Source organism: Chaetodon auriga, chromosome 5 (genome assembly GCF_051107435.1).
Source record: "Chaetodon auriga isolate fChaAug3 chromosome 5, fChaAug3.hap1, whole genome shotgun sequence".
In the NCBI taxonomy this organism is placed as follows: domain Eukaryota; kingdom Metazoa; phylum Chordata; class Actinopteri; order Chaetodontiformes; family Chaetodontidae; genus Chaetodon; species Chaetodon auriga.
In genome coordinates, this window is record NC_135078.1 from 4,709,904 (window position 1) to 4,724,155 (window position 14,252).

Below are 14,252 nucleotides of genomic sequence, written 5' to 3' on the forward strand. Positions count from 1 at the left end.
TTTTGTCATCGTTTGAGCCGTACTGCTCAAAATGTTTAGCTATTTTTTCACCATGATAGTCAACCCTGGAAATGTTTCTCACACACAATTTTTGTTTTGTTCTACTTTTTGTTGACACTCACTGTTTACTGCATTATACAAAAATGTCAGTTTTGTGTTGCTGAATACTATTGTGTATCACACTGAGCTTTTTAGATTCAGATTTCAACAGCAGGAAAGAGTTTACTGGGAAAAGTCAATACTGCATAACACTGTAGTACACAGAAAAAGGATATGGACATTTGTACGTACACAGTACATTTATTTGTGTAGCAATTTGTTACATGTACTGTAAATAAAAAATGCATCTTTGATCTTTCATGTAAAGTCATATACATTGAACAGAAAATGTGCCACAAAAAGACATCCTTGCAAAAAATCAAAAAGAAGGCAGAAGAAAACAAACATCCTGCAACGATTAAAAAAAAACAAAAAAACAGCGGTAGTTCGGTAAAAAAAAAAAAATAAACACTTTGTACCTCCTCACAGTGGGCTACATGACACTATAAGTTCTCATCTTCTTGGACATCCTGTCGGTCTTGTTGATGTGGCCAGAGATTTTCGTCGACATCACACCTGATGTTTTCCCTTCTGATGCACCGGGGGAAAAATGTCCTTGCGTGGTGCAACCATCCCCTACAATGATCACCTGTGATGTCCTCACATGCAGCATTGTGTGGAATATGTGTGCTCACACCATTCTCAGATATGGCAGCACACCAGCACACATCATGATATTGCCCCCACGTTGGCCTGGTACATCAATTGTGGCTCTGTGTCCAATGACATTGCGGCCACGTCTCCTACATTTGGATAGATTGAAGCCAGCTTCGTCCACAAAAACAAGAATGTGGGTTGGTTCTTGTGCCTCCTGATCCATTATTCTCTAAATAGTAGGACAGAAAAAAAACTAAAAGTTAGTCTTACATAGCCTATTCTAGAATGTGACTGTTTTTGATTTCTTTTCAAAACTGTCTATAGTGGAAAGGCTGACAGAATTGATATTTTCGAAGACATTGTCATCATCGATGATTGCAGTTTGGATCTCTCTTAACCTGATGGAATTGTTGGTGATGACCATGTTGCAAATTTCTTGTACTTGCTGATGGCTAAATACTGCTGCTCTGCCACCAGCATGAGGTTGTTGTGCAGTCCTATGTAGAATTCACAAATAGATCATGTTACATATAGTATATTGTATGCAATTGTACTGTGCTGTATTGTTTTGAATAAACACTGTAACAACAGTATAGAACATGTACATATTTACCTGTTTTCCCTCCAGAATGCACAATTGATGACACTGTGGATCTGTTTACATTAGGCTGGACTCTCCGGCCAGCCTCTTCCATTGAAAGACCATGGTTTACAACATGGTCCACAAGTGTGGCTCTGATTTCACCAGGAACTCTTACTCTTTGCCTCCTTCCTTTTGCTCTGTTATGTCCTCCCCTACCACCACGCATTCTTACGCCTCTTCTTCCTCTACCTCTTCCGCGAACATGTAGCTGCTGTTCAGGGTGTTCCTCCATGTTCAAAATTGTGCTTTGGGCAAGTATATATATATATATATATATATATATATATATATATATATATATATATATATATATATATATAGTCCATTACTCTCACCTGATAGGTCATTAGGCAATTTAGCAGACATCACAAACATTCCATGTCATGGATATTTATGGAACATACATGTATGTCTGACAGGTTTTGATAATTGAATGGAGCATTTTGCATGTGATAGCTCAAACGATGAAAAAATGTTTAGAAGTTGCGAAGACTTTGACAATTTCACTGCGAATCACTGCTGTACTCAATGTTTTGCACACATGCCAAAACGTGCAATTTCCTTGAATGAATGAGAAACGACAATCTGTTGTGAACACCAAACTAGTTGTTAAGAGATTTTAACTTAATGTTTTGAAAAAAGTAATTCTCATTTGAGAATTGAGCCAAAACGACTGAGAAAAGCTGTAAGTCAAGGTGTAGGCTACATGAAGCATGTGACTTATTTGTCTCTCAAGCCTCTACTGCAAAGGCCAAGAAGCCCGCCAAAGCATCAAATCAGGGATGAGTGATGAGGAGACTGTTACCTTCCTCAAACTGATACATTAAGCAGATTTTGTCATAGTTCCATGACGCTTTCTTCATGGTTGTCCACCATTTGAGATTTGAATGGAGGTCTCATTGGGCCCTCTTCTTCTATGATGGCTTAATGGCACAGACTGGAGAACTGGTGCCACCAGCTGTTTATCTTGATCAACCCCTTATACAACTGTGGTATGTGGAAATTTGCACTTCATTCGAGTGGAAAACTGACAACAGTCTAGGGTCGGATATATTGTAATGATGAATCTGTATCGTGCTTGAATTATTTTCATCACAGTAACTGTCTTTACAGTCTGCATAGTGATACATTGCCGTGGGCTGCATACATAGTACATAGATAAAAAGATAGACTTGTAATGAGACCTTGTCTTCTGAAAAGGAGACTAGTGCCATGCAATCGCTGTGTTTACCTTCATGCATTCATTCATACAAAGCTGTGATCACAGTGAACAGGAGGTCTGCAGTCTCATGGCTTTGCTCGATGGATATTACTGAAGAGTACTGAGTCTGTCTTTAACTTCCTCCATTCCTTCACTCAACAATCTTCACCACCATCAGAAACTTGTAGGAGAAAACACAAGCAGCCCAAGCTCACCAATCACAGTTCTTGTGGTATCCATATGATTATCTCTGTACCGGGCTGCAAAAAAAGAAGCCAAAGCAGAGTTATCAAAAACTGCAGTTCCTCAAATGACCACTTGAGGCTGGCTCCAAAATTGATTATATCCCCATAGATTCTCATATTAAAATGTCCAACTTTACAGCAGAAAGAAACATGTTCGTAGCCTGGAAAAAAAAACAGTCTTGGTCTCTATTGCTAATTTCCACATTCGTGACAACTACACAGAGGGGGAATTTTCATTTAACTCACTCCTTTAAATTACATTAAGATTTTAATGTGTGCATGATTACGAATATTGCTGCTTTGAGTAAAAGTTAGTCACTAGGTTTTGGCAACCAGGCTGCAGCCTCAGCTCCACCTCTTTGCCCAATTTCTGGATTCACCGGGTGTTTGACTTTTTATCACAAGCTTTTTCTTGCGCAAACCAATTGTGCATTGTGCCCAATGGCAAAATCCCTCATCATACTTCTGTGGTTTAGATTTACTGCTGCAGATTATGAATATTGTAGATACTGTAAAAATAATGTATGAGCTGAGTGGTGCATACAGTATTACCAAACTAATTTGCAATCAAATCAAATTACCACAAACGAATTGCCCACTTTGAACCTAGAATCTCTGGGACCCCTGAGGCTCTTGGGCCCTTTGCCCAGTTGGTTATTCAACTTTGCAGCAGAGCCCTTCCAGCCTTTTTTTTTTTTTTTTTTTTTTTTTTGAGGGTTTCTGTGACTGTGACAGGATTCTGAGCTCATTCAACGCGCCACATAAATCTGAAGCTTTTGTAGATTTTAATTCTGAGGGTATAAAAGAACACAAATGCCAAGAAACACTTCTTAGAGATGTACTTGGCAGTGAGGAGCATTAGGGGCCAGTGTGGCTCTGCTGCATGTGTGACTGAAGAGGGAATAATCACTTCTTACATTGGCCACATATCTTCTGTCAGTCAGTGCTACCCCGTCTCTTGAAATTCATCTCCAGGTGAGGAAATTTTACTGGAGAATCAGATCCTGTAGCTTTGTCCCTTTTAACAGTCAAGTGAAATTAAATCCGATATCTGCTTTGGCTAGTATCCCCTAAACCTGTCTTTATCAAGAGTCAGGCTGGACTTACGACTGCTGCATTTCAGGTAGGAGAACCATTTGAGTGAGTAAGTGTACATGCAGCCTGTCCCATGGTCTCCTCCTCTCCGCCTTCCTCACCCTGCCATTGGTTAGCACGAGCCAGGCTCCGGGATGATGATGCCTGGAAAGGGGGGTAAACTCGGAGCGCACGTCTCCCCTGCTGCGCACACACGCACAGCAAAAGTGAAGTGAAGATGCTTCTTCTCTTTCGATCAACAGTCCAGCCCGTAAGCCATTCACTTCTTCTGCCTCTTATTGTTCTACCACAGCGCCAAACTGTCCCCTTGTCTGGTTTACGGGGCTTGTCCAGCTCGGAGGAGGCGAGAGGAGGCACCAGAGATCCGGAGCACCGTCACCCCGGTATCGTAACCGTGGAGAGCTACGCGTCGGTATGGGTGCGCTGACAAAAGGACGTTACCTCTCCATGACGGGCCTCCTGCTCCTTGTTTATTGCACAGTGTCTGTATTCTCGAAAGGTAAGAGCTGTGTCCGTGTGCATGCATCGATACTTTCGGTGTCACTGCTTTTAAAAGCCTTTCCCCCGGCGTGTTAAAAACATTCTTGTGCCATCCTCGTGGTTACGCACCACTTGTCACGTTTCTGTCGTGTTTGCAAATATTTTAGATGTTTGTGAATGTTTTGCAAAACGGCAGCTGTGCACATTCATTTTTCAACGTGGGTTTTTGATTCATCCTCGGACTTATTGTGACTGTTTGAGCTCTCTCTCCTCCAGTGCGCTGCTGAGCTTCAGATATTGATTCATCAAGCCACAGCTCACACTGTCAAGTTCTCACACTGTTTATCTTTTTCATATTACCTCAAATCGATGTAAATTGTCCCAGTTTCACTGAGTTCTCGCAGTCTTTAATGAATCCATCATCACGACCGCGCTGCGTTCAGGAGCATGATTTTACACCGACACGCCTGTGCAACAGGCATGTCAACGCATTTTCTCTGTGAGTTACTGTACTGATTCTGTGGACCACTGTCTTCCTTATAAAGCGATACAGTCCCTGATATCATGATGTGAACACAGTGTTAGGGAGAATTAGGGGGTATGATTATGCAGGGCGCAGGCACTGGCATTAATGTTAAGCACAAAATAAGAAAAGCATTGTGCCAATGACGCACCTAAAACGATGTTTGAAAGGGCAGAATGGTTGGATTTCAGTAGGGTGACATGCGTTTTTATGCAACATTTTGATCATTGGTTCAAAGCCATTTGCCCATGTGGTTTATAAAAAAGATAATGAACATGTTTTACACATGTTTTGCAGGTAAAGATACACTATAATATGAGACAATATGAGATGGCCGTGCCAGGTAGGGGGCATTGGGCATCTGTGCAAGTTTGAGTTATATATATATATGTATATATATATTTTTTAAATATGCAACGTAAGATTGAGAAAAAATAATTTAGAACCCACAAAAAGATTGATGTTTGATGCAGACTGTTTCATAACAGGGGTTTTGAGTTGTAGCCCCGTCACTCAAACTAATTCATTTTAATCAAATGCAACAACGCAAGTACAAAACTCCACACGAATCTGTTTGTCTTTCATCTGATTGTGTCTTTGTTGATCTTATCTGCTGAAATTTTGCTCATCATTCTCTGCCTGCTGTAATGGTTGCAGCTCTAAAGAGTTTCTTCAGATTCCTGTTGTTATAGGTTATAAGTGAGTGTGCACAGTGATGGTGTTTCAGTCTGATAGGATTTTACTTCCCCCTTTGGAGCCACATGTTCAGAACTGACTGTATGGCAGCCTGTGGAGCTGAACAGTGCAACGATAGTTTTAGATCATAACATCACCACCCCGTGCTCTCTTCAGTCACTGACCATGCATGTGTAAAGTGCACATGTATGCTATTATGCTGAATACTAATGCATTTATTCTAAGCTGTGTATTTTAAGCAGTGCTTCCCAGCAATGTCTACTTGCAACCTCCATCATTACAGGTTGCATAAAGTATATTTACGAGCCAAGAGAAGTTTAAGGGGATCCCCAGCTATTTATTACTGCACCATCATAAAGTTTGAGACTAACAAGAGATAAATTTAAAGAAGCAAAAAAATTTAAGCAGCAAAGGCTGAGATGTTATGGGTCATGGTCCAGAAACACTGGACCATACAATTCCTGTAATGCAGCTTGACAGCGTCTTTCATTACACCCCACCTGCCCGAATACTGGCCACATGGGATCTCTGGGAATAATTATTTAGCCTGTAGATTAAAAGGCTCATCATACAAGCAGACATGCGTCTTAATTTTTTGACTTAAATTTATTCAGCTGCATAAATTATACAGAACAATAGCAGTGTTTGAAATGAAGAGACTTCAATACACAGAAACTCTGAAAGGAGACAGTGGACAACTGCGCTTAGGACTCCTGTTTCCCCACACTGTGTTTCTCAAGTTTACTAAAGGAATCCTAACCAAAGAGTTCAGAAACAAAAGTTGTGATGCAGATGTTGTCTGGGCAGGGCGCTTGTTCACTGCTGTTTGGGAGTCAGTTCGTATTTAAGATTTTACTCAAGTTTCTCTGTCACTTCCTGTGTGCAAAGAGAAAGGCACGCTCTGCTTTTATGTCGGACAAACAGACCAAATCTACAGTTCCTTACTTAAAGAAACTGGGAGTTTAGTTGCTGATGTAGCCTGATAACACAGACACATCTTTCTTTCCCAGAGCGTAAAGCGGCATCCTCGTATTCCTTGTTTTGTTTGAGCATCGTGTGTAAAGCTCAAAGATAAAACTCACATTTGAGAAGTTGAAATCACAGAATGTTTGACATTTTTTCGAAAAGAATGATTGAAATGATTAAATTGATTACCAAATATATTCATTTTCTGTCCACCGACAAACCAATAACTCCACAAACCATTTTATCTCTCGATGCAGTTACAGTAACATCTCACTCAACTTGAATATGTCTATCGTGTCTGCAGGACTCAAAGTGGCATTTCATGCTGTCTCCAACTCCTCATATTCAGCGGAAACGCATTCCGTGCTGCCATTTCTCTGCACGACACGTCAGTCTCAAAGGCCATAAGCTTAACAACAGGTGTCACACGGACATTTCTCCACAAGGTTGACTCCATGAACCACATGGCAGCAAACCCAGTGGTCAGGCCGCAGTGGGACTCGACAGCGCTAGCTCACACTCAGCGAGACTTAAGCTCTTAAGGATCAACAGTGATGTTCACAGAGCCCGTTGGCTGGGACAAGACTCACGCGAGGGGTCATGAAGGAGGGCTTCTCCTGTGTAACATGGCCACGAGTCAGCGTGGTGTGGCCCAGAGGGAAACTTTAAAAGGCTTTTCAATCATGTTGCACAGTCCTGGTCATGAAACACATAAGAGGTATTTCCAGCTCCCTGAGTTGTGAAATTCGATGTGACTTCCTGATAGATCAGGTTTCAACTATTAGCATGTATTTATCGCTTAATGAAGCCCTACTTGGAGATGCAAAAAGGCTATCTGAGAGCACTGATATAATACCGCTTATAACCTAGCTTCTGATGAAGGGCTTGTTGATTACACTTGACACTTTGGCAAATTTATTTGGGACTTGATTATTAATTTCTTGACGTGTGATTTAGCAAGAGAGTGGGTGTGTATAGAGGAAGAAAAATAATGAGCAAGGGGATTATCTGATATTTGATTAATGACTGTTGATGTCACCCAGTTCATTCGCCAATAATTCAACATGCACTGCTATAAGTTTTCCTAATGCTATATATGGTTACAACAATATGGTATGAGAAGTGGGTATGGAGCTGCTAATGTTTACTCCGAGACTGCCCACATGACCTAGCCCCTGGTGGTTACCTCATTTGATAAAGAGAAAAGCATCCAGTCTCACTGAAGTAACCATTGGCATGACATCGCTTCAACGTCATTTGACGTGGACTCGTCAGTTCTCCCCAGGCGTTAGTCCACCCTTGACCTTATGCTGCAGATTGTACTTCTCTGTTCTTGTTCTTCACGTTGGGCAACAAAAGAAATGAGAAGAGAGACAGCAGAGCACAAAGGATGCACAAAACTGTGGCCACTTTTGTTTTCTTGAAAAAAAAAAAGAAAATCTCAAGGTTTTCTATTTTGCTGTGTATGGTGCTTTCATGAAAACAGACAAAGGTCAAATCTGTTATTTTCCCTCAGAGAAAGTAAAGGGGCTCTTATATTTTCCCTGCCGATCCCAGAATGAATCATCATAGTCAGGCTGCCGTGGGTGACAACGTGCGCAGTTCAGTGCCCAGATTTACATTTAAATGAAACCAAATGGCTGTACATTCAGAAATGATATACAGTAATGATGATGGTAATAAAAGCAAAGTCCTCTTTCATATTGGGCTGCCTTCTACTGGGATTGCTGTCATTTGGGGACTTTGCAGGTACAGTCAGTGAGTTATGTCTTTGCTATGTCAAGACTATTACCTTCACATTTCAGCGAGTGGATTCATCAATGTGCTGCCTAAGAGACTTAATGTAGTCAGCAATCAGCCCGGCAGCTCATTGGGTTCTCCTGTCTGCTATGTGGCTGAATGATACAGAGACATTCAGCTTTTTCCAGCTACTGTATGTCATCTGTATCTGTGGGTTTATGTTGCAAAAGCCTGACACATTCAGGGCATCTAATAGCCTGGTTCCAAACCTTTGCAGGATCATCTGGGGATGTCATCTTCCTGTACCTGAGCCACGAAAATCGTGACAGAAAACCAAAATGCCAGTACGAGTGGATGAGATTGACTCAGCTGCAGGATGTTGTGTCACCTTACAGAAAAAAAACAGCACATTCCTTTGATCAACATGAGAAACATAAAAGCTGCACTAATCAGTATTTTTATATTAACAATGAAAATCATGACTGTGTAATGTCAGAGGTGTTAGTGGGAGTGACAAACCCAACTGTGCAGTTCCCCTCAGCTCGATGTAGCATTTTAGTCTTTTTAGCCATTGTTTTGGTTTTACTGGAGGCGACTTTTCTGTTTTTTAGTGATCAAGCTTTGATAAACACGCTGTACACCACCTGCCCAGCACCAAACTGTTCGCAACAAGGACAGGTTAGCAACAAGCTGGTGAACACAATGAGCCAGATATTTTCCTCCAGGAAGTGTTGGAAACCAAAACAGAGCTAAACAGAGAGACACTGCTGGACTTGTGCTTGTCAGATGGTCAAGAAGCAACAAAGTGATAATAAAGTGACAAAAGCTAGTCAATGTTGTATTAACACCATGTTTGCAGTGCTAACGCTTACAGGCCACGTGACCAGAAAAAAATCAGTTCATTCCTGTTCAAGTTATCTGAACTGGACGGAGAGTCGGTCACTGCCATTAAGAACCGCCTTCGTGTTTGGCTAACATGAACATGATATCAGAGAATACTTAAGTGAAACCTGAATGGCAGGTCTGTGTGATTGTTATGCTTGGTGCCAAATACAATCATTTTCACATTTGTACAACACTGGTCTGAACAAAAGACGTTTGGACCTGAAATGACAAATTGAATAATTTATTAAGTCATCCAGCAGAGCATTAGGTAGTTAGACTGAGATAAATCACCATTTTTTAGACAAAATATTGAACTTTCCAGCTTCTCAAATGTGGGGATTTGCTGCTTTTTTGTATCATTGTTTTTTTTTTGTTTTTTGTTTTTTGTTTTAACACAAAAAATTGAGAGCTACATATCTCACAGTCCTAGATGGAGTTTGCTTAGGCTTACATGCAGTTCAGAGCTGAGGGAAAAGCCAGTTAGTTACCTTGAGTCAAAATTTAATTGCCAGAGAGCTTTAAATTAGCTTTGAGAAATATTGATGGGCATTTCATTTTCTGAAATTTTATAGACTAAGTGATTAATTGATTAATCAAGACTCTGCAGAATGATTATTAGTGAAAGAATTCTGTTAGTTGCAGCTCTGCAAAAGTCAACATTTTTCCATCACTGCATTTGAGATGATGCTGTGATGATTACAGCAATACTGACATTTTAGTAATCCCTGTTTTCTTTCGCTCCTTCACCCTCAACTTTTCCATTTCCTGAGAATCTGCATGCTGCGCAGGCTGTTATTTCCTCTGCAAATGCTTGAGTCATGACGACCTAATCTGTCCTGGATGAACGCTGTAGTCCGTCTTATTTAATCTGAGGGGACGGCAATCAGGACAGGGTGAGAAGGCCGCTCAGTCACAGTGCTAAATCATGTAACAAAGCTGCAGATTCCTTTCATCCATCTCAGTCAGGAGATTCCGTCTGTTGTGCTCTTAGAGCCACACGTCTTCATTCCACAGTCCTGTCTAGACTGCGTCGAAGTGCGTTTCTTTTTAAATATTGCAATCTTTGTATGAGCCCTGAGTGATACATGTGGACACATCTTTTTTTCAGCACGTGTGGAAGAACTCCCTGTGGGTGAAAAACACTTGGGAATTAAATGTGGTAGGCGGAGGAGTCACTGTCCTGTATAATGATGAGAAAAAATTATTAAGGCAGGGTAAACTGGCTTTAAAAGAAGAGCCAGAGACGAGGTGTGTTGTTTCTGCAATGCGGTTTATAGACGTCTGTATTGATATTTAATTTGATATTTATTCAGTTGAGGCATTTAGCTGACGTTTTTACACATAGCAATGATCCAATCATAAAGCAGTTTGCACTGTTAATATAGTTGATAATATGAAGTTCAAGGGTCAAAACAACAGCCAGATAGCATAAGAGAAATAGAATATATTGTCAGTGTCTATAGAATATTCATACATTATAAATAATAAATTAGATCTGTGGATAGAAATAACAGCTAAGTAGAAAAAGTAGTTTTTCTATCTCTGAATGGCTGATAACTTGTTTTGTACAGCCACCTAAGCACACACTGTAATAAAGTCATATACAAAACTGTGCTTAAATATTCATAACTATTATGAATATCATTTTCATTTCTGTAATCTTTGAAGATTCTTACATGTGCTCTAAATAAATACATATTCATTGCTGCAAACGGTAATTAATCACACTTGTACAGTGGAGCAATTACTCTCAAGCCTCAGCACAAGTAGAACATGGCGTTTATGAAAAAAACAGCGTTAATGTGTGTTTTTCACATTAATTTGGCCTTTGCTGTAGAGCAATTGCTGGCATCAGAGCAGTAATCTACTCCAAATTTAGAGGTGTCAGGTTGTGCAGGCTCCATGAACTTCTTCGTATGTGTGTTTACAGATAGTGTGTACCAGATGAGCTTTTTACAAGGCTGCTTTATGATAGCATCCTATTCAGCAAACCTCCAAACAGCCATAAGCCCCACTGGGGGATGTGTGTGTGTGTGTGTGTGTGTGTGTGTGTGTGTGTGTGTGTGCACATGCACATGCAGACACACATCGTAATTATGAATCTCACACACAGTCCTGTGTAAATTATATTTATACAACAGGACATTGCTGGATAACATCTGGGTGTGAGCTTCTATAGAATCAGAGTCAAGTGAAAGGCAAGGTCTCATCTCTTATCAAGTCGGAGAGAATTCAATATTGTTATCGAAAAACATGTCCCTTTGATGTATGGGTCATTGCTGAAATCTATGTCAGCCGATCTCAAGTAAATGGCCTTTTGAATGACTGGATTTTCGAAGTGAATCTCTCATAGACCATCCTTTGGAACCAAGGTATAAGAGTGTCATTATCTTGTGTATCGCATGATGTTGACCACCATTGTTCTTTATTAGCCATGTGGATGATATGTCTGCTGGTCAGACCACTTACTACTTTCATCCACACTGAAATATCTCAGCAGCTACCGGATGGATTGCCACAAATCTTTGTACAGACATTCATGTTCCTGAGAGGATGAATCCTGCTGACTTTGGTGATCATCTAACTTTACTTTTAGAGCCTCCCGCAGATGACAGTTACCACTACAACATGTCAACATCAGCATTAGGAAAAAGCGAGGTTTTCAGACGATGTATTCTAATGACATCTAATGATGTTTCCTCTAATGCCACACGAGGTTGACATTTGTGGTTTTAAGTTTAATGTCTCAACAATTAATTGATGGGTTTGGGCAACTCCCCTGACTTGTCATTAAGCTCTACCATCAATACTTTGGTTCATGAATAAATGTCAGAAAAACTAATGACATTCCCATTAAACTCAGCTGTAGTTTAGGTTTCGTGTTAATTAGCAAATGTTAGCGTGCTAACACAACTACAGTGGTGAAGATTATAATAAAATGTTCACCATAATAACTATTTAACATCTACCTACTGCATTTAGCTCAAAGCACCACTGTGCCTAGGTGCAGTGTCACAGAGCTGCTGGCATGGCTGTAGACTTGTATTTTTGTTGTACAGTAACTGTATTTCTGCTTTCCCTTTTAAGCTTTTCTTCACTAAATAAGGCACAGCCTGGTTGATGTCAGCCTTTGAGGGTCTCTCCTGCTCTGGACTTGTTACAATAAAGCCAGTATAGAGTGTAGTAAATCAGAGAGCTTAGAGACAAAGAGTAATGGGCATGATTTCATTAAGCTAAGAAAACAGGCAGGATAGTAACCCAGCAACACGAGGTGCCTCCGCTGAAAGGCCAGTAGTTGTAGAAAATCCTCTCCAATACATAGATCACAGGTATTTTCTTGGACACCTGATGTATGTCTTTGATATGCCAACCCTGATGGTTCTCTGCTGTTGCAGTACCCACTTTCATGGCCTTGGGTCAGCTGTTCAAACATGTCCTCTGTTGATCCATGGTGCAGCAGCGGGCCTACCGGGACAGAATAGTGCTGAAGGACAAGTTGTGATGAATGGACTGCCGAGCGCCAGTCTCAGCTCGCCGTGTCCTGTCCTGCCTGGAGGACCTCTCGGTCTCGCTGGTGGGCACATGTTAGTCATTGGACCATGCTGTTTGTGACCAGTGGTTGACATACACAGGTGCTGCAAAAAAGGACAGAGAAGGGATTTGATGAACAGAGCTTAATGTGATGGCCAAAGCTATGTGAACATAGTGTGAATAAATGCTTATTTCCTTCTTGAATCTAGTCATTTTAAGGCATTAAAGAAGATTAGGCCGTCATGGTGACAATTGATTTATTCTATGAGTTGCTGTCTATGTGTTTGCTCTTTGAAAATGTGTAGACTGAGATAAGGCATAAAGGAGGAACCTAAGTCGTACTGCACTGCAGTTCCAGAAAAATAAATAATCATCCAATTATTAACAGATATACTGTAATGCTAAAGTGTTTATTTGATTGAATGGACACCTTTTACAATTTCATGACTGTTTTATAGACAAAACAATTAATAAATTCATGAAAAAAAGACGAAACAAGCATTAGTTGCGGTCCAGCTGAGTGCTGTCTGCTGTGCAGCCCTCTGCAGTCACACTCAGATAGGTTAGTTTTAACATTTTCCATCATGTAGCACGGCCATTTCTGATGGGCTGGTGGGTGTCTGGTGAAATCAGAACAGCAACTCAACAAACACACATTGGCATGGACGACTGTTAAAACACAGCCTCTTTGTCTTATTTTCTTTACTTTCTATTTTTTTGTAAGTGGCCATTGTATAAGAATGACAAGGGTACTTCATTAATCCCATTATGAAATTGGAGTTACAGCAGCTAAATTATGTTTGAATCACGAAACAAAGCAAACAACATAAAGACATGACAAGAGATTGATATGAAAATAATGTTAGAAAAACATTAACAATAGCACTAGTCAGTTTTTTACTTTAGCACATTTAATACACATGAGCAATCCACTGTGCTTTGCATCAAAAGAACATCTATATATAAATATATCATTAAAAGAAGGCACAAAGTGACTAACATAGTAATTTAAAAAATGTATTAAAAGATAATATAAAAAGAAATTATAAAGCACAGAATAGAATAAAAACCATCTAAGTTTTAGAGCTCAGTCAAGTTGCAAACCGCTGCAGCTGGAACACATCTGAGATCTTCTGGCAGTTGCATGCAGCATAACAGCTAAATGCTGCCTCACCATGTTTAGTTTGGACTCTGGCCTGTACTAGCTGACCTGAGTCCACAGACCTAAGAGACCTCCTTGGTTTGTGTTAGGCATATCAGAGATGTGCCCTCAATAGCTAAAATCTTAACCACAAATAAACTAACTCTAACAAGTAGCACAAACTAATTACATATTCGGTACCAGCTAGATTTGCACATTTGTAAAGAGTATGTACAGTTGGATAATTAACAAGATAATCATGATAGGAAATAGATATAGAAGTAATCAGTAAATTCTATATATTAATCTGTTACACAATATAATTGCAAAGAAAAATTCTTAAACCCATTTGTAAATGATGAGTCTATGAAAAAAGAAAGGAAATTACAAGCAATTTAACCATCTACCAC

The 14,252-nt window shown here is 40.1% G+C and overlaps 1 protein-coding gene across 2 annotated transcripts in view; it reads left to right on the plus strand.

The window, feature by feature from the left end:
• The first annotated feature begins 4,208 nt into the window (after positions 1–4,208).
• unc5db (unc-5 netrin receptor Db) overlaps positions 4,209–14,252 on the plus strand; it is a 171,638-nt gene continuing 161,594 nt past the window's right edge. For both annotated transcript variants that reach the window (XM_076731369.1, XM_076731368.1), the window contains exon 1: positions 4,209–4,379. In XM_076731369.1, the coding sequence (XP_076587484.1) occupies positions 4,295–4,379 (85 nt within the window). In that variant the 5' untranslated portion in view covers positions 4,209–4,294. The remainder of the gene's footprint in view (positions 4,380–14,252) is intronic.